Source organism: Narcine bancroftii, chromosome 12 (genome assembly GCF_036971445.1).
Source record: "Narcine bancroftii isolate sNarBan1 chromosome 12, sNarBan1.hap1, whole genome shotgun sequence".
In the NCBI taxonomy this organism is placed as follows: Eukaryota; Metazoa; Chordata; class Chondrichthyes; order Torpediniformes; family Narcinidae; genus Narcine; species Narcine bancroftii.
The window spans coordinates 98,835,212-98,859,910 of record NC_091480.1 but is presented as its reverse complement, the minus strand read 5'-3'; the positions used below and the strand labels follow the sequence as shown (position 1 = coordinate 98,859,910).

Sequence of the window (24,699 nt, the reverse complement as noted above, 5' to 3'; positions counted from 1 at the left end):
GTTGAATCCAGTGTGACATCACAATCCCACCAGCTCATCACACAAGTACCCTTGATCCAATTTCTGGTCTGTTTTCACTCTGGGGTCAATCTCTGCCCATTCTCTGGTCAAACCATCTGACCCGAACACGGTGCCTGTCTTCGATCTGGTTCAGCCATTGTCACTCCAACATGCAGGACACAGGTTTTGTGTCATATGTGAATGACTAGACCTCTTCCACTTGCCCATCATTCGTCTCCTGATCGACAGCAGAACCAAACAAGTAGAATTCTGTTGCATTTTCAAATTGCAGGAATCCATTGAGTAACTGACGCTCAGAGAGGTTGAGCTTGAACTGCAGTGAGTATCATATTAATTTTAACGTTCAGTTCTTGCTGATCTACTCAGCCTCATTGTAAGCTTTTATTGAAAAGGAATGTTGCTGAATAGTTTATAAAATCCTGTTCAAAGGTTATTTGTACTGAGATGACACTCAGATAATCAGGACAATGGTTTTTACATGTTTTATGGTGAAATATTTTAGGCCCCATCATTCAATCCATGTTTAAAGACTTTGGAACGAGTTTCTCTAAGCTTTCAGTAGGCTCACACACAGGGTGGTGGACTTGCACAGAGACCTCCAACTGTGCACAACACTCATGTTGAGGTCACTGGTATGAGATATTATTGGACAAACAAGAGCCATGAAGCAGCACAAGCCTTACAAAAGGTAGAGACTGGAGATGGTGGAGCAGAAATCCTTCTTCAGGAGGAACTCAGGGGACATGAGCAGCTTCAGTAAAGGGGCAGGATGTGAAAGTTCAATACTACCTGATAATCTCTTTGAACTTTAGATAAAAATGCAAGAACATCAGAAATAGGAGCAGGGTTTGGTTGTCAGGTCCTTCAGGTTAGCTCTGTCATACACTAAGGTCATGGGAGACATTTCTGTTTCAAAGCCATGTCAGAATCAAACTCTAAATCCGCTGTCATGAACAAGTCATGAAATTTGGTGTTTTCTGACAGCATCATTGCGCAAACATTCATATTATAACCATCTCACAACATTAGTATATATTAAAAAAATAGTGCACGAAAAGTAAGGCAATGTCTTTGGTTCATTGATTATTCAGGAATCTGATGGCAGCGGGGAAGAAGCTGTCCTTGTGCACTGAGTACTCGCCTTTAGGCTCCTGTACCTTTTTCCCGATGGTAGCAGAATGAAAAGGGCACAGCCTGGGTGGTGAGGGTGTTTGAGGATAGAGGTTGCTTTTTAAAGACACCGCCTCATGTTGATGTCCTCGAATGGAATGAAGTCTCGTGCCCGTGATGTCATAGGCAAAGTAGACAACCCTCTGGAGTTTTTTTTTGTCCTGAGATTTGGCGCCTCTATACGAAGCAGTGATGGAACCAGCCAGAATGCTCTCCACGGTACACTTGTAGAAGTCTATGAGAGTCTTCAGTGACATACCGAATCTCCTCAGACACTTCACAAAGTATAGTCGCTGGTGAGCCTTTTTTGTGATTGCATCAACATGGAGGCGCCAGGACAGATCCTCGGAGTTCAAACTCCTGCATGTCATAATCTCCGAGGAGTTCTTGACCCTCTCTACTACTGAGCCCTTGATGAGGACTGGGTTGTCCCCATATCCCATGATTCCTGAACATATCTGGAAATCTACAGATCGGTGCTTTGAATGAACATGACTGAATCTCCAGAGATCTCTGGAATTCCAAAGCTTTGCCACGCTTGTGTGAAGAAATGTCCTCTTATCTCAGTCTTCAATGACGTCTCCTGTTGTCTGAATCTCCTTATTCTAATATACTCACTGAAAGAAATGTGAATGGATCCATTTTAAAGGAACTATTTCCAGCCTTTCTCAATAGCTGGCTCAGTGGCTGCATGTCAAAGGTTGGATAATTACATTCCTGGTGAAGCATTTGGGAATTGGATCACATTAGAAGCCTTTGCTAAATGCAAGGGGTGTCTGTGTATGTATGTCATCAATCTGCTTGTGACCAAGTTAACCAGATTAACAGCTCACATCTAACCTCATCAGCTAATGCCCTTAATGCCTGCTTTCAGAAAGATCAAGGACAATGTGTGGGAGAACATTTTTTAAAAAATCAGAAAAAGCTTTTTCAAGTGGTTCTAATAATTACACATCCCACTAGAACCATTGTATAATCTCACCTCAAAGACTACTCTGTAAAGTAAGGGACATCAACAGGACCCAGCTGCACTACCAAACTTGGGATAAAGTTCCTGGAGACTGCCCGTGGAAGTGATTAAAAAAAGAGTCGAGTTAAAATGAAAGGATTTCTGACAAACTGTACTTAGAACATAGAGCGTAGAAAGGGGCCACACGGTTGACGAGACAGTTAGTCCAACATCTTTACAGGGCCAGCGATCAGGACCAGACCGGGGTTCGAATCCTGCACTATCTGTAAGGAGTTTTTATATTCTCCCTTTGACTTTGAGGCTTTCCCCCGGGGCCTCAGTTTCTTCCCACTCTACTAAACATACCAGGAGTGTAGGTTAATTGGGTATAAATTGGGCAACACAGACTCCTGGGTCGAAACTGGCTGCTACCATGTTGTATGTCTAAACAAAAGAATACTACAGCACTGTACAGGTCCATCAGCCCTCGAGGTTGTGCTGACCAATATAAATCTACTCCGTGAGTAAAACACAGAAGTCTGCAGGCACTGATTGAAGTAACAACACACTGCTGGAGAAGCTCAGCAGGCCCAACAGTATACTTCATATAACAAAGGGCAAAGTTTCAGCCTTGAGCCCTTCATCAAGGTATGAACCAGGCACCCACGCATTGTACTTTTGAATCTATTCTCCCATCAACCCAATCCTTCCCAACCTCACACCCTATGACTCTCCATTTTTCTCACATCCATGTGCTTATTACAGAGTCTTTTGAATATCCCTATTTTACCACCCTCCACCATCATCCCTGGCACCCACCACTCTCTGGGTGAAAAGAAAGCTATGTCTGAGGTCTCCTGAAAGCCTCAAACAGATATCCTCTGGGATTAGCCATTGCTACCATTGGAAATAGGTGCTGGTTCTCCACCTTGTCTATGTCTCTCATCATCTTATGCACCTCTATTAAATCACCTCTCATCCTCCGTCGCTCTGAAGAGAAAAATTCCAACTCTATCGGCCTTGCTTCATATGACATGATCTTCAATCCAGGCAAAATCTCCTCTTCACCCTCTTTAAAGTTTCCACATCCTTCCTGTAATGAGGTGACTTGAATGGAACACAATGTTCCATGTGGTCAAACCAGTTTTTTAGAGCTGCATCATTACCTCATGGTTCTTGGACTCAATCCCACAACTAATGAAGGTCAGCATATCATATGACTTCTTAACCACCCCATCAACTTGTGTCACAGCCCTGAGAGATCTGTGTGCTTTGATCCGAAGGTCCCTCTGATCCGCTGCAATGCTAAGAATCCTGCATTCTCCACCTTCAAATTTGACCTCCAAAAGTCCATAATTTCTCACTTTTCCAGATTGAACACCATCTGCCACTTCTCTGTCTAACTCTGCATCCTATCCATGTCTCGATGTAACTTGCAAAAACTTTCTCCACTATCCATACCTCCTACCTTTGTGTCACCTTCAGACTTACTCAGCTACCCTCCCCCCTCTACTTCTTTGTCCAAGTCATTTTTTTAAAAAAACACAAAGAGCAGAGGTCCCAGAACAGATCCCTGCAGAACACCAGTAGTCACTGACCTCCAGGCGGAATGTTACCATCCATTTCCTTCTGTGGGCAAGTCCATTCCAAATCAAGCCAAGTTTCTATGATCCCCCATGGATCTTGACATTTTGGATGAGCCTACCATTGGGAACCTCGTTAAATGCCACACTAAAATCCAAATACCCCATAATCCACCTCTCTACCTTTATCATTTCCTTCTCTCACCTCCTCAAAAAACTCAATTTGGCTTGTGAGGTATGAGTTGCCCTTCACAAAGCTGTGCTGAACTATCCCCTAACAAGACTTGGCTTCTTCAAATGCTCCGAAATCCTCTCCAATAGTTTGTTCATCAGTTATGTAAGACTCGTTGCTCTATAATTCTCAGAAATGTCCTTATTATCCTTCTTGAAACTAAACATTCAATCACCTTCCTATATTCCATCTCATTGTTATTTGATACCCAGTTTTCAACAGTGGTGGCTTTGGGATGTCTGAACATGGTGCGCGCACGCACACATACAATGGAGACGAGCGTTAAATGACAAGAACATTAGGAGTAACCCCTTGTATTCCACCTGGGCACTCTCCAACCAGATAGCATTAACATCAACTTCTCCAGTTTCTGTAAACCCTCCCTGCCTCTCTTTCCCTATCCCGCTGTCTCCTTTTCTCCCTCTCCCCACCCCCTTCCCTATCACTTCTCAGCTTTTTACTCTTCTACCTTCCCACCCATGTCCACCTGTTGGCCTATGCTCCTCAGGTGCCTGCTTGCTTTTCGCACGTACCTTGACGAAGGCCTCAGGCCTGAAATGTTGGCGACCTTTCACCCCCCATAGATGCCACATGATCTGTTGAGTTTCTCCAGCATTTTTGTGATTTGCAACATAAGGTATAGAGTTTTGCAAAACTGTAGGAAATTTAAGAAGTTACACCTGCAGTGAGAGGTACCTCCGTCTTGAAGATAGAGAACAGAGTGGGTGGGGAGAGAGAGAGGGATAGGGAAAGAGAGAGGGACAGGGGAAGGTTACAGAAACAGGAGAACTATCTGTTAATGCCGTCTGGTTGGTCAGAATATAAGGTGAATGGTCATCACTGGTTCGAAATCCTGGAACTCCTGGCCCAACAATAATGTGGGAGCAACTTCATCTGCAGGACTGAAATGATTAAAGGTTGGCTCACCAACATTTTCTCGCAGTCAATGAGGGCTAAACCTTGCCAGGGTTGCCCAGATCCCAATAAATACATAAATAGTGTAAAATGGGATGAGTAAAATCTGATCCTTCTACAAATAAAAATGATTCACACCAACAAGGCTAAAAGTCTTAATGCTGACACATGTTGCTAGTTGTGCGACCATGCACAGATTTGTTGTTTTTTTCCAGAGGGCTATGGACTGGGTGCAGATCAGTGGGACAAGGCCAAAAAAACTGGTTCAGTACAGACTAGAAGGGCCGATGAGGCCTGTTTCCATGCTGTAATATTTTATGGTTATAATGGTACCAAGAGAAATAAATAAACCCGTCAAAAAATGCAGTGATGAATTGATCAACGGGTGCCAAGGCACATAGAAACATATTAAAAACACACAGATGTGCTTGAGGAATTCAGCCGGCCTTATAGCGTCCATAGGAGATAAAGATATATTACCAATGTTTCAGGCCTGAGCCTTTCTTCAAGGAATAAGCAAAAAGGCAGGTGATTGAATTAAAGATCGAGGAGAGAAAGGGGAAGAATGAGAGTGTGGTAGTGCAGATCCACAGACAAAAGGTGTTAATTGGATATGATGAGGAAAGTATACAGTTTTGCAAAACTGTAGGCAGTTTAAGAAGTTACGCCTGCAGTGAGAGGTACCTCTGTCTTGAAGGTAGAGAACAGAGTGGGTGGGGAGAGGGACAAAAGGAGACAGAGGGATAGGGAAAGAGAGAGAGACGGGAAGGTTATAGAAACAGGAGAAGTATCTGTTAATGCCGTCTGGTTGGACAGAATACAAGATTTTGGCTCCATGAAAGGAGGCAGAGAGAAAAGGGGGGGGGGAGCGGGGGAGAAGAGAGAGAGAGTGAGAGAGATAGATAAAGAAATAGAGGAAGAGAGACAGGGGGACAAAGATGGATGGGGGGAGCATTAAATGGGAACTGGAGGAATCTATGTAATGCATCTTGTCTTCTGAGTTCTTCCAGCATTTTTGTGTGCTTTTATTACAATCACACTTCTGCAGACTTTTGTTTTCACTGCATAGAAATGTATGCCTTTAAAAAAAAATTGGGTCAATTAATTTCTGGTCCATAGTTTTACCATTGCTTTCTAAAGTATTTTGTCTGAGAACATAAATAACCTATTTAATAAATGCAAGTTCCTTCATTGAGGTTGGGTGTGGAGATGGGTAAGCGGAAGGTGTGCACAGGTGGGTACAGACGGAAAGTTAACAAGTTATAACTCTGAGTGCAGGAGTTTGCCCACCAGTCAAATGGAGAATAGAAATGTCAGAACATGGAGTCAGAGGGGGACAGGTGGGAGTGTTTGCAATGTTGGAGGAGTTTTATTCTGAATGTTGCCTGTAAGCAGTGTGCTGAGCTGCAAAGGTTCCATTTGGAAGTATCCTTCATGGCAAGCTCTCCATTTGAGAAAGGCTTGAGCAATCAGGAGGAAGAATATTTTCAGATTTATTGACAGAGTACATACGTGACATCACATACAACCCTGAGATTCTTTTTCCTGCAGGTGAGGCAGAATGACCAGTTATTGGTCATGCAAAACAAAACTATGCTCAACGTTCACAGATAAAGCAATGTAAACAAACTGACTGTGCAATGCAGAACAAAGAAATCAATAAAGTGCACGAGTGAGAGTCCTTAAATGAGTCCCTGATTGAGTGGGTTGTCGAGGAGTCTGATGGTGGAGGGGGAGCAGCTGTTCTTGAACCTGGTGGTGCGAGTCTAGTGGCACCGCTACCTCTTTCCTGATGGCAGCAGCGAGAACAGAGCGTGTGCAGGGTGGTCGACTAACATGGGGTTACTCGATGTAGTTTGGACCTGACATGAGACAGACAGTCTAACACAAACACTTACTGACCGTGTCTCATTTTGTTTTTTGTGAACAGGAGAATAAGTTTCACTCTACACTGGGCCTGAATAATTGGCAGATTGAGACAGCAAGAAACGTCCAACCATGTCTGTAGAAGATGACATCAGAAGCCAATTCTCCTGCTCGATATGTCTGGATACATTTAAAGACCCGGTGACCACAGAATGTGAACACGACTTCTGCAGATCATGTATAGCAGAGTACTGGGACAGAGAGGAAACGTGCATCTGCCCTCTGTGTCGGCAGTACTCCACGGGCACCCTGAGAACCAACCGCACGCTGGCCAGTGTCGTTGAGATACTTCAATCAAAGAAAGATAACAGCTCAAAAGAAAGTAACTCGGGTGGAGAAGCCAACTTTGGATTCCTGCTTTTCCTCATTCTTATTTTTGTAATTGTGCTTCTTTGGTCATTGAGTCCAGATGCCTCCTCCCTTGGCTTATACCCCAAGGATTACAACATGTGCCCACACCACAAGGAAAGGCTCAAGCTCTTCTGTGAGGATGACCAGGAGTTAATATGCCTCATCTGCAGGGATTCAAATAAGCACAAGAACCATCGGGTTTTTCCCATCAATGAAGCTGCTCAATACTATAAGGTAACTTGACAGGGTAGAGTGCAGAGGTCAACAGTCCAGCTTTTATACAGTAGAACCCCTAGTATCTGGCACTTATATAGATTGGTAAATATCAGATAAGTGAAATATAAAAGGGCATAGATCAGGTCACATTGTTTTCCTAGGGTAGTGATATCTAAAACTAGAAGACATAAGCTTCAGGTGTTTGGTATAGGGGGTGTGGGTTAGCTGCCAGAGAAAGTGGTAGAGGTGGGTGCATTTGGACAGGTTCAGAGACATGAAAGGTTGAGAGGGATGGGGTCGAATGCAAGCACATGGGACCTCCTGGTCAACCTGAATGTGTTGGGCCAAAATTACACAGTGCTATGGCTCTAGGGAGTCCTGTCTACCAGACGTCAAGAACCAACATTTCCTGCAAAATTCTTCAACAGTAGAAAGATTAGAATGTGCATCCCACTATCAAATTGGGTAGTTGGGGCAAATGGCAGAAAGGATTTAAAGATAAGCTCAAAAATAGGCATCAAGTATAGAAGGACGTGTAGAAATGGTTACATGTAGGAAACTAAAGTACTATGGGTGACCTGGTTCCTGCAATATTCCCCATAATTCTATGCTACAAAAAAAAATTGGGCTTTCCAATTTCTTTTTCATGACCCTGCTATGCATTCTTGTAAAATGCCAGTTGTGTTCTGGGAAACGCCAGTGACTCTCTAACATACGCATTCTCCCTTTCCAGCAACAACTGGCTACAACTCTGGAAACATTGAAAAAGAAGCACCTCCATTACCAAGTCATGAGGTCCAATTACGAGGAGAACTTGACATTGTTGATGGTGCGTGAGTATCCAACATGATGTTACTTGGCCCAAGAAATCATTCATATATCACAATGACGTCAACAGGTTGTTAGGAGGCTCCGCTGAACTCCTGGGAGGTTGGGCCAATGCTTGATCTTCGTAGATATGAATCTTGAACATAGAATACAGAACATAGAAATATGGAAGAGTTAATACCCCTCAACTATCAGACACAACAGTAGACTTCTTCAAAGACTTGCTTAAGAACTCATTATTACTTTTTATTTATTCCTCCATCTGCATTTGTACAATCAGTTTGTTAACAGTACACTTTACAGTTATTGGTATAGATATTACTAAGCCTCGCCCACAGAAAAAAAATCTCATAGTTGTCTGTGGTGTCATGTACTCTGACAATAAATCTGGATTTTGAACATTGACCCTAGAATCTTGATATGGCTCAACAACCTTTGATGAGGTAATTCAGCTATTAATACAGTCAGAGTTACACAGAAGAGAACCAGGTCCTTCAGCCCACCATGACAACCATCATATACCCATCTCTACCCAATCCCATTCATCATAACTTGACGTTCTTGGCCTTCTGAGCCTTGACTTGCCTGGTCCTCATTTAGATGCCTTATAAATGCCTCCACTGGCTACTCCAGCAGTGACTTCCAACCACCATGAGTTATTCTTTTGATCCCCCTCCAAGCTCTTGCATCTTACCCTCAATCTATCCCTTGTAGTTTGATATACCTTTGCCACATGGCAAAGTTTCCTATTATCTATTCCATTTAAACCACTCATCCTCCGTACCTCAGAAAATTGTTGAGGCCAATTTGCTGGATATCTTCAGTGGGGAGTTAGATGTGGCCTTTTTGTCGACAGCAGTGGTTCTCAATCTTTTCTTTTTCCACTTAATCTCTTACTAACCACAGAGCACCTAAGGCATTGAGAACCACCGGTCTAAAGAGATCAAAGGTAATGGGTATAAAGCAGGAATAGAGTACTGAACTTGAATAATCAGCTATGATCATATTGAATGGTGGAACAGGCTCAATGGGCTGAATTGCCTACTCCTGGACCTATTTTCTGTAGTTCTATGATATTGTGTATGTTTTTAAATGTTATAACATACCTCTCCTCTTATATTCTACATCCTAGCTCATGAAGGCAATTGTCCCATATATCTTCTTCACCACCTTATCTGTGGAATTGTCTTCCCAAGGAAACAGTAGAGGCTGCCTTTTTAAATATATTTAAGACAGAGTTGGAAAGATTTTTGTATAGCAGTGGGATTAAGGGTTTATGGAGAAAAGTCAATGAGATGGAGCTGAGTCCATGTGTAGATCAGCCGTAATCTCAACGGATCAGGCTCGATGGGCCAGATGGCCGACTCTTGCTCTTATTTTGTATATTCCTACGTAGCTGTGCTTGTGCATTTGCACAACTAGTATTCCTCTCTACACCCTACACTCCAATGCTTCAACTGACAGCTTCCACATTATTTCTCTACCCAGTCTATGGAGAAGAGAGGGTAGGTCAGGGAATACAGCTTGATGGCATTTTCAATGCATGACTGACAGAGAATTCAGTTTCAAGCCTTTAGGTCATTACCTGGGATGGAAAGTTTCATTTCTGAGGAGTGACAGGATTATTTTCCTTGGACTGGTGGAGATCGAGGGAGGACCTGAGAGAGATGTGCAGAATTATCGGGGGCAAAACTGGGATTGAGAAAGAGAAACATTTCACCATGATGGAGACGTCTTACTCCAGATTATTAACTAAATTTAAGATCCATAACTGCAACAATAAAATTCTGGCACAACTTTAGTTGGTAATCCGAGCAGATAGTCAAGGAATTCCACCAAATGTTATCATCATAACACAGCCTGAGAGTACAAATATAAGGAAGTCCTGTGGAGTGAGTGTTTAGGTCAGTCTACACCTAACAATGAAAAGGAAGAACAGGGCAGGTTGCATCTGAAACACTGGGTGCAGTTATCCTGACCTCACTTGAGGGAAAATAGGGTGAGACAGTACAGTATAGCTCCAATGTTGGAACATAGGAAGCAGGAAAGCCAAATAAGGGTGGACAATTTCTTCTAGATTTTAGAAGTACAGTAAAACCCCTGGTATCCAGCATCTATGGGCATTGGTAGATACTGGATAAAGTGAAGTTGCTGGTTGTTTGAGATTACAGATTGCATGATTAGCAAACTGACCGCTAAGGGGAGGGGTGGAAATTTTAAACTTTTGTATTTTTTACCTACCATACATACTCATGTAATAGTTGAGCTTTTGAAACCAATTTTTTGAATCAAATTTGGGGAGGTTGACTTTTACACAGATACTACTTTTGACAGCGGTAAGTACCTGTGTTATTGGAGGATTGGCCATTTGAAGTACCTAGACATATTTTGATTGAGCTCTCTGCGAAGAGTATTAGAAGATGGTTAAAATCTTAAAATTAAGAATTCTTTCACTAAAAAGTGGACAAAACGGAACCAAGGCAGCAGAGAGCAAAAGTTAAGGAAGTTTCTACTCAGTCAGGAACATTGAACGAAAGCCTGAAAGGGAGCAGCGTAAGAGTGGCCTCAGGACCAGTGGACCTCAGTAGAGCTGGGAAGTTTCCTCCAAATTATCCTGGAGAAAATTGAAAACTTGGGCAATCGATTTATTTGTGTCAAAAATGTAATGAGAGACATGACTGAAATTAAAGAAATCGTTGAACCCTAACCCTCATGGAAAGAATGAACCAAGCAGAAGGAGACTTGGTAAAAACACAAGATAAGCTAAAAGCTTTGGAAAAAATGGGAATTGACAGACAAGGTCTGCTGCACAAGATCGACCATGGGGAAAATTTTATCAGACAAAATCATTGAAAAAGCCTTGGGTATTTTACAAACTAACAAATCTCCCAGGGAGGATGGATTTCCTCCCAAGTTCTACAAACAATTTAAAGATTTATTGATGCCTTTTATGATGGATGTATGAGACAGGGCAGTGTAGTTGCAGACACTCACAGAATCTTTCTCAATTGCGATAATTACAGTGCTACCAAAGATAGATAGAGCCCCATTAAAAACTTCAACATATAGACCTATATCTCTCCTCAATGCTGATTATAAAATATTGGTAAAGGCATTAGCTAATAGACTGGGACAATATCTATCAAAATTAATACATACAGATCAGGTAGGATTTGTTAAAGGAAGATATTCTACAAGTAGCCTGGGTAGACTATTTAACATAATACATATGGAAAAATCAAAATTGAATCCAAGTATAACAGTCTCCCAAGATGTATAAAAAGCATTCAACCAGTCTTTCTTATTTAAAATGTAGGAAAAATTTGATATAGGCAGAAAATTTATAAATTGGATAAAAACTCTATCATAATCCACAAGCCAAAACCATAACTAATAATCAGTGCTTTTTCCCTTGAGTGGATTGAGTAGACAGGTGTGTCCTCTGTCCCCAGCACTTTTTATCCTTGCAATTGAACCACTGCAGAGATTATAAGAAGAGATCCGGATATTAAGGGCTTCAGAGTTGGACAGGAAGAACATAAAATTAGCTTATTTGCTGATGACGTGCAATTAAGAACATCATTATGTAAAAATGTGTTGCTGCCCCATGAATCTGGGTAACAAAATATTGAATTCATGTTATAACAAACAAATAAGATATATTGACTTTTATATGGAAGAATCTCTTTATTATTTTGAACAATTATGAAATAAATATGGAATAGCTAATGGGACTTTTTTTGTTTTCTCCAGCTAAGATCATTCCTAAGAGAAAGTTGAGGACCATATTTGAGCCCACCTGAAATTAGTGAAATGGAATGCACAATTTGGCTGGGGAATACACCTAAATTTATAACCAAGATGTACTGTGCTCTCCAGAATGAAAGTGCAAAACTAGGTTTACTGAAATAGAGAGAGATAGGAGTTGATTCAAGGTGCTGCAATAATAGAAAGATCTTGGTCTGATTGGTGTTTGGACAGCTTTACATCAATTATAAATATAACATACAGATTAGTGTAAGATAACTTCCTCCACCAACTATATCTCACACCACAGAAGTTGCATAAATCAAAATCTGAAATAACGGAGATGTGTTTTAGATGTGGGATAGAAATAGGAACATTTGTACATGCTACGTGGTCATGTGTGAAGGTGAACTAAATTCTAAAATTCATTTGTAAAAATAGCCTTAGCAGTGTCTAAGAAATGTATTGCAATTACTTGGAAATCCAACTCCCCTCTACATGTAGCACGATAGATTGCTGAGATGAATAGTTGTATACCTATTGAAAAAAATACATACAACTTAAAGAACAAATATGACATATTTATCAAGATATGGCAGCCATATTTGGATCATACAGGGGAAATTGTAATTATAACTGCAATAATAAAAAAGATAATATTAAATGCTGCTGTAGTACAATTGCAAGTGACTTCCCAATACAGAATTTTTAGGGTCAACATAAATGTAGCCCTGACGGTGTGTATATTTATACTGTGAAAAGGGAAGGGGATGGGGGGTGCATTGTTTGTTTTTTTAAAAAGTTTTACATATATATAAAATATTTTTTTTATATATATATATATATATATATAAAAATACACACACACACATACATACTTTAATATTGGAGAGTTTACTATGTACATTAATGGAAAAAATAAAATATTGCAAAAAAAAAAGTACCTGCATCATTCAAAGCGTCGGGAGCTCAAATGGGCAGGTAGCCAAGTCGAAGATCTGCGGCTGGAGCATCGGGGGCACTGGTGGGCAGTCAGAGTGTCTGGAATTCAGATCGGTGGGTGGTGGTGACATCAGGAGCTCAGATGGGCAGGCAGCTAGGATGACAATCCATAGTCGAGGCTTCGGTAGCTTGGATGGGTGGGCATTTGGGCTTCAGGCATTTGGATGGATGGGCAGTTGGGGCTAAAAATAGGTGGGATCAACTTTTACACAGGAGAAACAGAAAATAAGAGGGGACGATTTTTATATGGGGTCGACTATTACATATATACATACAGCATTATTTTTGGCGGGTTTTTTTGTGCCGGTTACTTGAATTCCAGATAACAGAGATTTTTACTCACACTCTCTCCAGAATGAAGCATCTTTGACAGAGCAGCACATTGGGAAGGTCTTTGTGCGTCTCCACGAGTTCCTGAGAATGGAAGAGGAGAGCATTATTCAGGAACTCCACAATGATGCTTGGCAACATTTCACCATACTGGACGAGATCATTACACAGTTGGAGTTTGAATCAACCACATTATCAGACACCATTCAGGCAGTTAATGAGGACCTCATTCAAGAGGATGCTGTTCTCTTCCTCAAGGTTAAGAATTTTGAATTTAAATTTTAAATTTAGACATACAACACGGTAACAGTCTCTTTCGGCCCACGAGTCTGTACCACCCAATTTACTTTCAGCCCCCAGTGCATTTTGAATGGTTGGAAGAAACTGGAGCAGCTAGAGGAAACCCATCCAGTCACTGGTAGAAAGTACAACTCCTTAAGACAGTGCCAGATTCAAAACCCGGTTGTTGGTGCTTCAACAGCATTGCACTAACCGCTAGGCTAACCATTGGGATAACCGCTAGGCTAACCACTGGGCTAACCGCTGGGCTAACCGCTGGGCTAACCGCTGGGCTAACCACTCGGCCAATCATGCCACCCTGGATTTTGGAATCTAGTCACACACATTGGGAACTGTTTACTTATTCACAACCTCACATCACATTGGTTTCCCAGCTTGAATATAGTAAACAACATGAAGCCATTCCAGTGAAGTGCTATTTACCATTGTGGGGAAGGGGGAGAAACACTAAACTCTGTAGCCACTCTGATTGTAGTCAAAACACAGAAAAGCTGGAGGAACTCGGCCGGTCTCACAGAATCCATAGAAGGTGAAAATATATTACTAATGTTTCAGGCTCTTGACCTTGAGGAACGGCTCAGACCTGAAAAGTCGGTAATATATATTTTGTGGGCGCTACGAGACCAGCTGCATCCCTCCTGCATCCCTCTGTTTTTACATTACCTGCAGAGTTCAGCAGAACATTGCATCCACATTTTTGCATTTACAACCACAAGGCACTGAGAGGTTCAAAGCTTGCTGTGATTCCAATGCCCTTTGGCCTCAGCACCAGCCTATTACCATCTTAGCAAAAACTTGTTCTGAATTTAATGCCAGTCTTTCATCCCAACACCATTTGTCCTTGTCCCTTCTGTCTTCCAGGAACCAGTCTGTTATTTTTCCAACATAAGAATTCCATAATGCCAGCACATCTGCCGTGATCCCAATTCAATTCCCCTTGATGCTTAAGTCCCAATACAATTTACCCCTGAATTTCATCTCTTGTCTGCTGGGTAAATGTTTTGCCACTGATTTTCCTTTGTACTCAGCATCTGATGCCTCTCGTGTCTAACAAAAGTCAGCCAGCATTGATGGATTCCAGTTGCCCTGATACCTCTTTTCCATGGTCATGACGTCCTGGTGAGACCTTTCACCATGTTCGTCACTGACTGCACCAAGATCAGCAGGGAAAAAGTCCGTATGAATGCAGAAAATGGATTTTCAATGACACGTTGAACTTCATCATTTTGTATGCTTGAAGTAGACTTACAATATGACAGGAAATCACAAAAAATAGGTTATATCTAAAAACCAGTGAGTGACAGGAAATTTTTAAGGAGATTTTCATGATCCACAGTCCAACATCCATAAAATACACCCAAAAGTGTTCAGGAAGCAAAATCTTCATTGTCATGTGTTATTCTATTGATAGCAGAGTGAAGAGGTAGCTCCATCTGTACCTAACCTGAGAGCACTTGATGGGACATCATGAGAAAGAGCTTTATGCTCCCCAATTCATGTACATGCAGGGTTTTTTTTTTGAATAGTCCAAAAGGAAGCCTGGGGCAGACTGATGAGATGATGCTGGTCAATGGTTCATAATATTTTTTCCTTTATTTACTATAGATTACCAACAACAAACCCCAGGTCACAAGTTGGGGAGGGTCCTACCCAAACCCCCACAGTTCTGTTTTTTGAGAAATATTTTTGAAAAATTTCATTTTTTTTGTCATAAAACTTAACTCTTTGGATTCCAGTCATTTTTAATCTTTCATAATATATATTCTGGACTGTGTCTGTGAGTGAACTACAGTTTGAACCAGCTGGTGGTTAGATTATAAAACCAGTCCTGGAAAACTGGGACACAGAGTATTTGCATTTGTTGGTAGTCTTTTAAAAGACCAGGTCATGGAGTACATGCGGTTGTTGATAGTTCCAGTAAACCACGACATGGAGTCAAAAGTGTTAAATCTTGGTTTACATGTTACTTCTTTATCACATCAGTTACATTGGTCTTTGCCACTTCACTGCGGACTATAGTAACAGACCCAGACCCAGTTCATTGACCAGTGGTTGAGTATACAGTACTAGTACTGAGAAATGTTCCCACATATGTTACCAGACCCAAGCGGGGTTGATCCTAAAATTGGATGGAATATGGGACCTGTTTCATGCTAATACATTAAATCTCTGCCCACCAAAAATGAAGTGAAACACAGGAATCTGCAGATGTTGAGATTGTAGTAAAGCACATACAATAAATGCTGGAGGAACCCAGCTGGTCTCATCGAGACCACAGAATGTAAAGATAGATTATGGACATTTTAGGCTGAGCCCTTCTTCAAGGTATGAGAAAAAAGCAGTCAGGCACCTGATTCGGGATATAATAGAAGTACGGGATGTAATAAAATAGTAAAATTAAAGGAAGCTGGAGATATGTTTGGCCTCTTTAACATTGTGTATTTTTATCTTCCTAGAAGCTGAAAACAACAGAAGAAAGGTAACATGTTTTAAAATTGACTGTTCATTATTCTGAATTCATCTCAGCTGCGAATTTAATAATGAACTTTCAATCCATTTTTTAGAGTTCAAATACCAACTTCTGTCCCAAAAGGAGTGTCAGTAAAAATGGACGGTGCCAAGTACAAATTCCTAATGATGTACAATTTCTGGAAAAAAATGGTCAATGAAATCGGCTTTAACCCCGGTGAGAGAACAATAAGTGAGAAAGCAGTGAGTTGTTGCTGGCAGTACTCAGAACCTCCTCCTCTTACCTGTTAGCCTGTTCTCTTGCCTCCCTCCGCTCCTCCATCCCCTTCCTCATATTCAGGCACCTGTTGTTGTTTATACCTAATGGAGGGCCCAAGCCAGAAAGGTTGGTTCCGCTTGACTTCAGATGGACGCTGCTGATTCTCTCCAGCACCTTTGTGAGTTGTGTGTTTGGAAGAGTTTCACATTCGGTGGGTTCACAGGAGACAAATAGAGGAAAACGTCAAACAATTACTAAACAACTATATAGACATTCACATTGGACCCAGGTTGGCCACCTATACTCTACCCACTCACAGACAGGGGCTTCAGCAGACACCCCTAATATCTCGGGGTGCAACTCAGTGTTAAATGACATACAGTTACTAATATATTCTAACAAGACAGGGACTTAAACGCACAGTCCCGATTCCCTGTGCCTACGGTGGTGGGGGGTGGGGGGGGGGGGGGGGGCTTAGGCCCAAAATGTTGACAAAATCAGATTTCAGATTTATTGTCAGAGAACATACATGATATTACATACAACACTGAAATTCTTTCCCCCCCCCCCCCCCCCCCGAGGTCATGACAGAGACTTTTAAATATCCATTTAAAATTCTTCAAGAATTTCTTGAATATTTCTTCAAGAAATATCTCTGCTCGTGGGCAGCAGAGATAAACCAGGTCCTTTCCTTCCTGCGAGTTGAACACCAGTGGTTAGGAATTTATTGGAAAAAAAATTAAGGACATGATGAATCTAGCCGGGATCAATCAGAGAGCGTAAACATGGTTTTGTTACAGGGAGATAGTGTCTGACCAATTTAATTGAATCTTTCAAAGAAATAACAAAATATATTGATGAATTCACGTAGACTATTTGACACGGTCACGCAGGTCCGTGGGATTAGTAATGAGAGTCGAGGGCTGATAGTGGAGGGTTGTTTTTAGACTGGAACCCTATGCCCGGAGGCGTACCACATGGGGAAGCTGCTGGGACCCTCAACCGTTTTTACATACATTACCACTGTGAATATGTGTGCCAGTATGATGAGTAAAGCCACAGCTAACATGAACATTGGAGGTGTTGAGAGAAACAAAGCATCAGCTCCAGGTTCATATTGATCAGTCAGTTAGATGAGCAGAATAATGGCAGATGGAATTTCACTGATAAGTTTTTAAATTTTAAATTTAAATGTAGTCATATAGCACGGTGACAATCTCTTCAGGCCCACGAGCCCCCGCTGCCCAATTAACCCACGAACCCCATATATTTTGAAGGGTGGGAGGAAACCAGAGCACCCAGAGGAAACCCACGCAGACATAGGGAGAACATACAAACTCCTTACAGACAGCACAAGATTCAAATCCGGGTCACTAGCGCTGGTGCTACACTAACCTTGTCATGTGTGAGGTGATGCCCAATAAGGGAGAACTCATAGAAGTGGGGCTTATACAGAGATTGGTGGGACCCATGGAGCTTTGAGGAGAACCTCGGTGGTGAAGTCTTAATTCCCTGAAGGTGGAAGCTCAGGTAGATAAGATGGCAAAGAATACAGGCTACTTGCTTTCATTAGCCAGGACATAGAATCCAAGAGTCACTGACCATAATTCTCCATGTTTACATTAATATTACATGAATCCAATTTTCTTTTATCCTTCCCACATTCACTTCCACACTCTGAGATTGGATCGCTCACTGATACAAAATGCCAACTGGCTGACCAAACCACTCATCTTTGGCCTGTGGGAACAAACTGGAATATCAAGCCGAACTCCATGGCGGGTGAGGGGGCGGGGGGGAGGCATAAAGAACATGCAAATGGAAGCCAAGGTCAGGGTTTCAGCTGTTGTGAGACAGCTGCATGGACATTATGAGCTCCCTTTGTAAAACATTGGTTCGCCACAGCAGGAGCTGTGAGCATCATTTTAGTCACCACATTGTACAAAGGACATTAATGTACCAGAGAGGGTGCAGAGGAGATTCACTGATATGTTGCCAGGATGGAGTGTTTCAGTTATAAGAAGAAAGTGGATTTGTTGGGTTTATTTTCCTTGGATTTGAAGAGATGGAGGGAAAACCAGAATGAAATTCTAAGAGGATAAACATTTCCCCATGACAGAGCATCTATAACTAGAGGGCATAGGTTTAAGGTGAGGAGTGAAAGGGTTAGAAGGGATCTAGAGGGCTTAGGTTTAAGGTGAGGATGATTGGAATGAGGAAAACACTGCCTGAGAATCTCATGGGATTTAAGAAGTATTTGGATGAGCCCTTGAATCACTCGGGCAGAGTAGGCTCTGGACAATTGTGCTCTATAAATCTCTGGTGAGGCCACACTTAGAATATTGTGTTCAATCTTTTCACACAATTATAGGAAGGATGTGGAATCTTTAGAGACAGTGCAGAGGAGATGTACATAGTAAAACATGAAAGTCAGGCTCTACCCGAAACATTGGTTATGTATTTTTATCTTTACAATATAAAGGACACTGTTTGACCTGCTGAATTTCTCCAGTGTCATGTTTTTACTGCAGAGGGGATGTTGCCTGGATTGAAAAATATATCTTACGAGGCAAGGTTAGCAGAGCTGGGACTTTTCTCTTTGAAGCTTAGAAGGATGAGAGGAGAATTAATAGAGGTCCACAAGATTATAGATAGGGAGGACGGCCAGCATCTTTTTGCAAGGGCAGGATCAGCAAACACCAGGGGACATCTGTACAAAGTGAAGGGAGGAATATATAGTGAAGACATCAGGGGTAAGTTTTTTATGCAGAGAGTTGTGGGTGCCTGGAATGACTTGCCAGGGATGGTGGTGGAGGCTAAAATATCAGTAATTTAAGAGACTCTTAGACAGGCACATGGATGAAATAAAAATAGGTTATGAAATGGAATGGTTTAGTTTTGTTTTGGTAGGTATTTCATGGGCCGAAGGGCCTGTACTGTTCAAAGCTCCAAGTGTTGGTGAATGAGAAGACTTGGCCAGCATGTGTACAGTGGACCAAATGGCCATTATTTGCACTGAATGTCTCACAAGATCACAAGAGAAAGGAAGAGAAGGATGCCATTTGGCCCATTGAGTCTGGTCCACAAATCCACCCTGAGCTAAACTGTTCTCACATCTAGTTCCAAGTTCCGGCTTTTTCCCCATATCACTTGATGCCTTGACTAATTAGATAGTTATCAATCTCCCCCTTCAACTACCCCAGTGATTGGGCCTCCACAGCTGTATGTGGCAACGAATTCCACAAATCCTCGACCCTTTGGCTAACCTTCTATCTCGAAGACTGTAACCATAAGGGGAATTCCTACATTTAACACTGCTACACAAAGCCAAGATTCACCTCACCAGAGAAATTACAGGGTTAATTTTTCAGCTGCAACTTTGCCAAAGCAGTGATCTGAAAGCATTGACACACGTCATGAGGGGGAAGTCTCGATCCCAGTTGCATGATGTAATGATGAGAGGCATTGGAAAGGCAGATAAAAGCTTTAAATTGCAGAGATAACAAACAAATTAATTTAAATGCATCCAAGGCCGACAAATGTAAGGTTATACATTTTGGATCCTAAGAGATTAGAACATTTAACATTTTGTGAAAACCAGCTGGTCTCCATTCAGAGATTATTAAGGAGTAATGGGGGAAAGAGCAATAATAGATTAATTTAGAGCACTGCCCAGCAACAGGTATCAGCCCTCGAGGCTGGACTGAATAGGATGCCCAAAGGAACTTAACGTCTGCTGCTTGCGCTCTATTCCTTACACATTCATGTGTCCATCTAGAAGTCTCTATCGTACCCACTTCCACCACTGTCCCTGGCAGTCCAAACCAGGCACCCACCTCTCAATGTGTCAAAAAAAAATCCAGCGCACATCTCCTCTCCCTCCAACCTAGAATGTGCAAATTTTTTAAATCCTGGAGATAAGATTAGGACTGCCCATCCCATCAGTGCCTCTCATAATTTTAGAAACCTCTGTCAGGCGCACCCTCAGCTTCCAACACTCCGGAGAAAACAACGTAGGTTTGTCCAAATCATACCCTCTAATCTAGGTCACATCCTGGTAAACCTCTTTTGTCCCCTCTCCAAAGCCTCCACAACCATCCTGTAATGGGACAACCAGAATTGCACACAGTATTCCAAGTGCGGCCTGACCAAAATTTTATATCACTGCAACGTGACCCCTTACTTTTATACTCAATGGCCTTCCCAGTGAAGCCAAGCATATCACAGCCCTTCTGTATCTACTTGCATAGCCCATCTCAAGGGGCTATGCATCTGAATCCCCAGATCCCTCTGTTATTTGAATTCCCAAAGAGTAAAACTTCACATTTCTCTGGTTTAAACTCCATCTGCCATTTCTCTGCCTATACCAGGAACTGATCTATTCCTGTTGTATTGCTAACCTTCTGCATTGTTGACAACTCCATCACCCGACTAACACACCCACCTACCTTTGCATCTAAGTCAGTGATATTTTATCACATACAACAGGGGTCTCAACATCAATACCCATGGAACACCTCTTCGCAATGGTCTCCAGCCTGAATAATGTCCTTCCACCACTACCTTGCTGGGCCAGTCAATTCCAAATGAATGGCCTAGGGGTTAAGGTTTTGTGCATGGTCTTGGCTAGAACATGTAAAGAGCGTTTAGACAGTTGAAACAGGGCACCCAACATAGATGGATAAATTTGCTTCAACAGCACTGAGGATTTACAACAGGACTTTTCTTGGATTATATGACAAGGAAATATATAATAGTAAGTTTATTTTAATCAAAAAATAGAAAAGTAAAGGTGATTTGAAATGTTCAGGATATTAAGAGGAATTGATAATGTGGAGAGAGAAAAATGACCTGAACATTTTGTAAAATCAAGAACTGGAAGATGTCGGATGAAACATAGAGCTAGTCTTTCCTGACATCTTTCAGTTTTCATCCATTAAAAGTGGTAAATATTTGGAACTCTCCTCGGAAAACTTCATGCTGTGTTAGCTGTTCATTTTAAACTTGAGGTTGATGGATCTTTCTCAAGCCAAATTTTGCAGGAGTAATGGGTCAAAATTGCTGTGTGGATATAAGCCACAAATCATTCTGCCTCTCTCTGAATTTGGAACAGACTCATGGTGATAAATATCCTTCCTCTAATCTTATGTTCCAAGAGAGAAAGTCGGCAGAGAAGGTGTTCCAAGGCAGCTACATGCACAGCCACTAATAATGGATGGGGGAATGGGGATGGCGGATGGAGGCATGGGGAACTGGGATGGTGGATGGGGGAATGGGGATGGACTGACCACCGTGCCTGCTGGATGTGCCCAGGTACAGGTGAAAAGAAGTAATACAACAGCACAGGTTGAATGCTGATTAACAGGAAGGAAGATCAATTGGGATTGCTTGGTTGTGAGGAGTAGGAGAAAATGACGTGGATGTAGGAAGGTGATCACAAAATCACAACAGCAGGAGTGTGTGTCCAAGGAAATAAGTGACGGTCTTCTTCCCCTCTGCCTCTCTCACATTTCTCACTGTATGTTTGTATCACTTTTACCAAAACTATTTTACAAACCATAATGAAAGGCAAGGAATAAATAAAAATATAGGAACATCGATCTCTTGGATAAGTAACAGGAAAGCAAATACAATGAAAAGACCGACTGAGTCCTCCATCATTTCTGCATGTTATTACTACAATCACAGCATCTGCAGACTTTTGTGTTTCACTGGGGTGAATGGATAACTTGTAGAACCAAAGAAACACCACAGCACAGCAATGAGGCCCTTCAGCCCTTCGGTGCCAAACTAATATTCTTGCTAATCCTATTGACCAGCACCCAGAGCATGTCTCTCCATGTCCCTTCCATCCACATACCTGTCCAAATGTTTCTTAGGTTTCAAATTTTAGTCCACATTCATCATTTCAGCTGGAAACTCATCCCACCCTCCCACCCCTCTCAGTGTGAAGAAGTTCCCCCTCATGTTCCCTTTAGACATCTCACCTTTCACCCTTAACCTATGTCCTCCAGTTCTTGTCTCACCTAACCTCAGTGGAAAAAGCATTTACTCTGTTTCTTGACCCAGCAGAATCTGAAATAGGCGTAATGTGAGGAGTTTGTTTTTGTTGTCAAGGGACATTATAACCTAGCGTGTTGGAGCTCTGGAATAATCAACTGCTGAATCTCATGGTATTAAAACGTCTGCACGCGATCAAATTCTCAAATCCTAATTCAATTGCAGCAACACACAAAGTGGTGGAGGGACTCAGCAGGTCAGACAACATGCATGGAAGGTGATAGACAGACAATTATTCAGGCTGGAACCCTTGATCAGTGATAAAAGGGTGGGTGTGAGGGGTTGTGAGAAAAGGGGGAACCATGTGACTGGTGAATTCAAGTGGAAGGGGGAAGAAAATTGGGGAAAAAAAATAAGAAACTGGGATGGATGTGATAGTTGTGTTTGTTTTGTTCCCTCCTCTTCCCCAGTGCCGCTGAGTCTGGACCCTGACACCGCACATCGCAATCTCCTCATCTTCAACAACATGACCAATGTCATGCACAGTCATGGCCTGAAGCAACCTCCAAGAACCAGCTCACGATTCACAGTCCATCCCTTTGCCCTGGCCCGTCAGGGACTGTCGTCGGGAATACACTACTGGGAAATCTTGGTGGGAAGCAAGACTGACTGGATCTTAGGGGTGACTAAAGAATCTGTGGAACGCATGAAACCAATCGCACTGACGCCTCAAGATGGCCTGTGGACTTTGGAGAAAAGAAATAAGCACTACGTGGCCAACAATGTGCCTCGTGTGGCAATCTATTCGGGGTTACAGGCTCAAAAAATCGGAGTTTACCTTGACTACAATGGGGGGAAGGTGTCCTTTTACAATGCTGACCACATGAACCTGATGTACACCTTCAAGGACACGTTCACAGAGACCATGTACCCTTTGTTCTCGCCAGGTTTTAGTTTCACACCACTAAGAATAATCCATATAAATCCTTGAAAGAGTTGATTGCTAAGTAAATGCAGCAATAAAAAGCCAGCAGGCCTTTGAAGGTGCTTGTGAGCTCACTGAGGCCTCCCTATGAACAGCTGGCTCACAGCATCCAACTCAAATGCACTTCTCATTAATCTGTTTAGACTTCCATTCTTCTGGTGAGGAAGGCTTATCTGTTCCTTTCAGAGAATGATGTAAAACATATTACAATGAAAGGATAGACACAAAGTTCATTACTTTTATGTTAATGAACACATCTTTGATGGTTTGTTACACCTGGTACAGTATAGGGTTAATTTAATTGCAGTATCTCAGTCCAACCTGCAGAAATAACACTTCAACGTGGCTTTACTTGCTAAACTATCCACACACATGCATGTGTGCACATATGTTCCTGTTCCTGTGTGACATGTTCCTGTTCCTGTGTGACATGTCCATGTTCCTGTGTGACATGTTCCTGTGTGACATGTTCCTGTTCCTGTGTGACATGTCCATATTCCTGTGTGACATGTTCCTGTTCCTGTGTGACATGTTCCTGATCCTGTGTGACATGTCCATGTTCCTGTGTGACATGTTCCTGTTCCTGTGTGACCTGTTCATGTTCCTGTGTGAAATGTCCATGTTCCTGTGTGACATGTTCCTGTTCCTGTGTGACCTGTTCATGTTCCAGTGTGGCATGTTCCTGATCCTGTGTGACATGTCCATGTTCCTGTGTGACATGTCCATGTTCCTGTGTGACATGTTCATGTTCCTGTGTGACATGTTCCTGATCCTGTGTGACATGTCCATGTTCCTGTGTGACATGTCCCTGTTCCTGTGTGACATGTTCATGTTCCTGTGTGTGCCCCCATGTGAGTGGATGTTTGTGTGTGTTTGTGCAGTGAGGAGTTCCTTGTTTTGTGCCTTACCTCTCATACTGATCTGGATTTGTTCCCCTGCCGTTCTCACAACATCAATCAGTCTGAGGGTAAATGATGCCCTGTCTGAAGGCTGGCAAAAATGAGGCACAAATCAACAGCTGGCTGAAAGCAGGTCACTGCCAGCCTCAGTGGTGAAAGTGCCCATGCTCTGAACACACTGTTTCCTGTTACATCAAGAGCTTTCTATAACAAATTGGAAATGATTAAATATTGATACATTCATGAAGCTGCAGGAGCTCCGTGGACAATGAACACTTTGTTCTCTCTGTTCTGCAGCAAGTGATTCCACAAAACTGAGAAATATTATGAAACATAACACTGAAAATAAAACATTTTCTGTGATATAATACAATAAAAAGGCCATTCGGCCCTTGAGTCAATGTTGATCCCCCCCAGTTCCGTTCTGTACCATGCAGGTGTGAATGTGTGTTTCTGCCCTGGGGGTTCTTTGTGCCTGTGTTTCTATATATTGTGTACAGATGAGTGTATCTGCATG

At 42.1% G+C, this 24,699-nt stretch overlaps 1 protein-coding gene and 1 long non-coding RNA gene across 2 annotated transcripts in view; one reads left to right on the top strand and one right to left on the bottom strand.

Annotated features, from left to right (window-relative positions):
* Positions 1 to 319, bottom strand: part of LOC138746752 (uncharacterized) — a 96,274-nt gene extending 95,955 nt beyond the window's left edge. Inside the window, exon 1 of the long non-coding RNA XR_011347105.1 lies at positions 50 to 319. This is a non-coding gene — a long non-coding RNA (uncharacterized lncRNA). The remainder of the gene's footprint in view (positions 1 to 49) is intronic.
* On the top strand, positions 51 to 23,345 carry LOC138746750 (zinc-binding protein A33-like). Its single transcript, XM_069905124.1, has 7 exons — positions 51 to 339; positions 6,801 to 7,381; positions 8,097 to 8,192; positions 13,295 to 13,528; positions 16,027 to 16,049; positions 16,135 to 16,256; positions 22,769 to 23,345. The coding sequence occupies exons 2-7, from the start codon at positions 6,869 to 6,871 to the stop codon at positions 23,287 to 23,289; spliced, it is 1,509 nt and encodes a 502-aa protein (XP_069761225.1). The 5' UTR covers positions 51 to 339; positions 6,801 to 6,868; the 3' UTR covers positions 23,290 to 23,345.
* Positions 23,346 to 24,699: the final 1,354 nt, after the last annotated feature.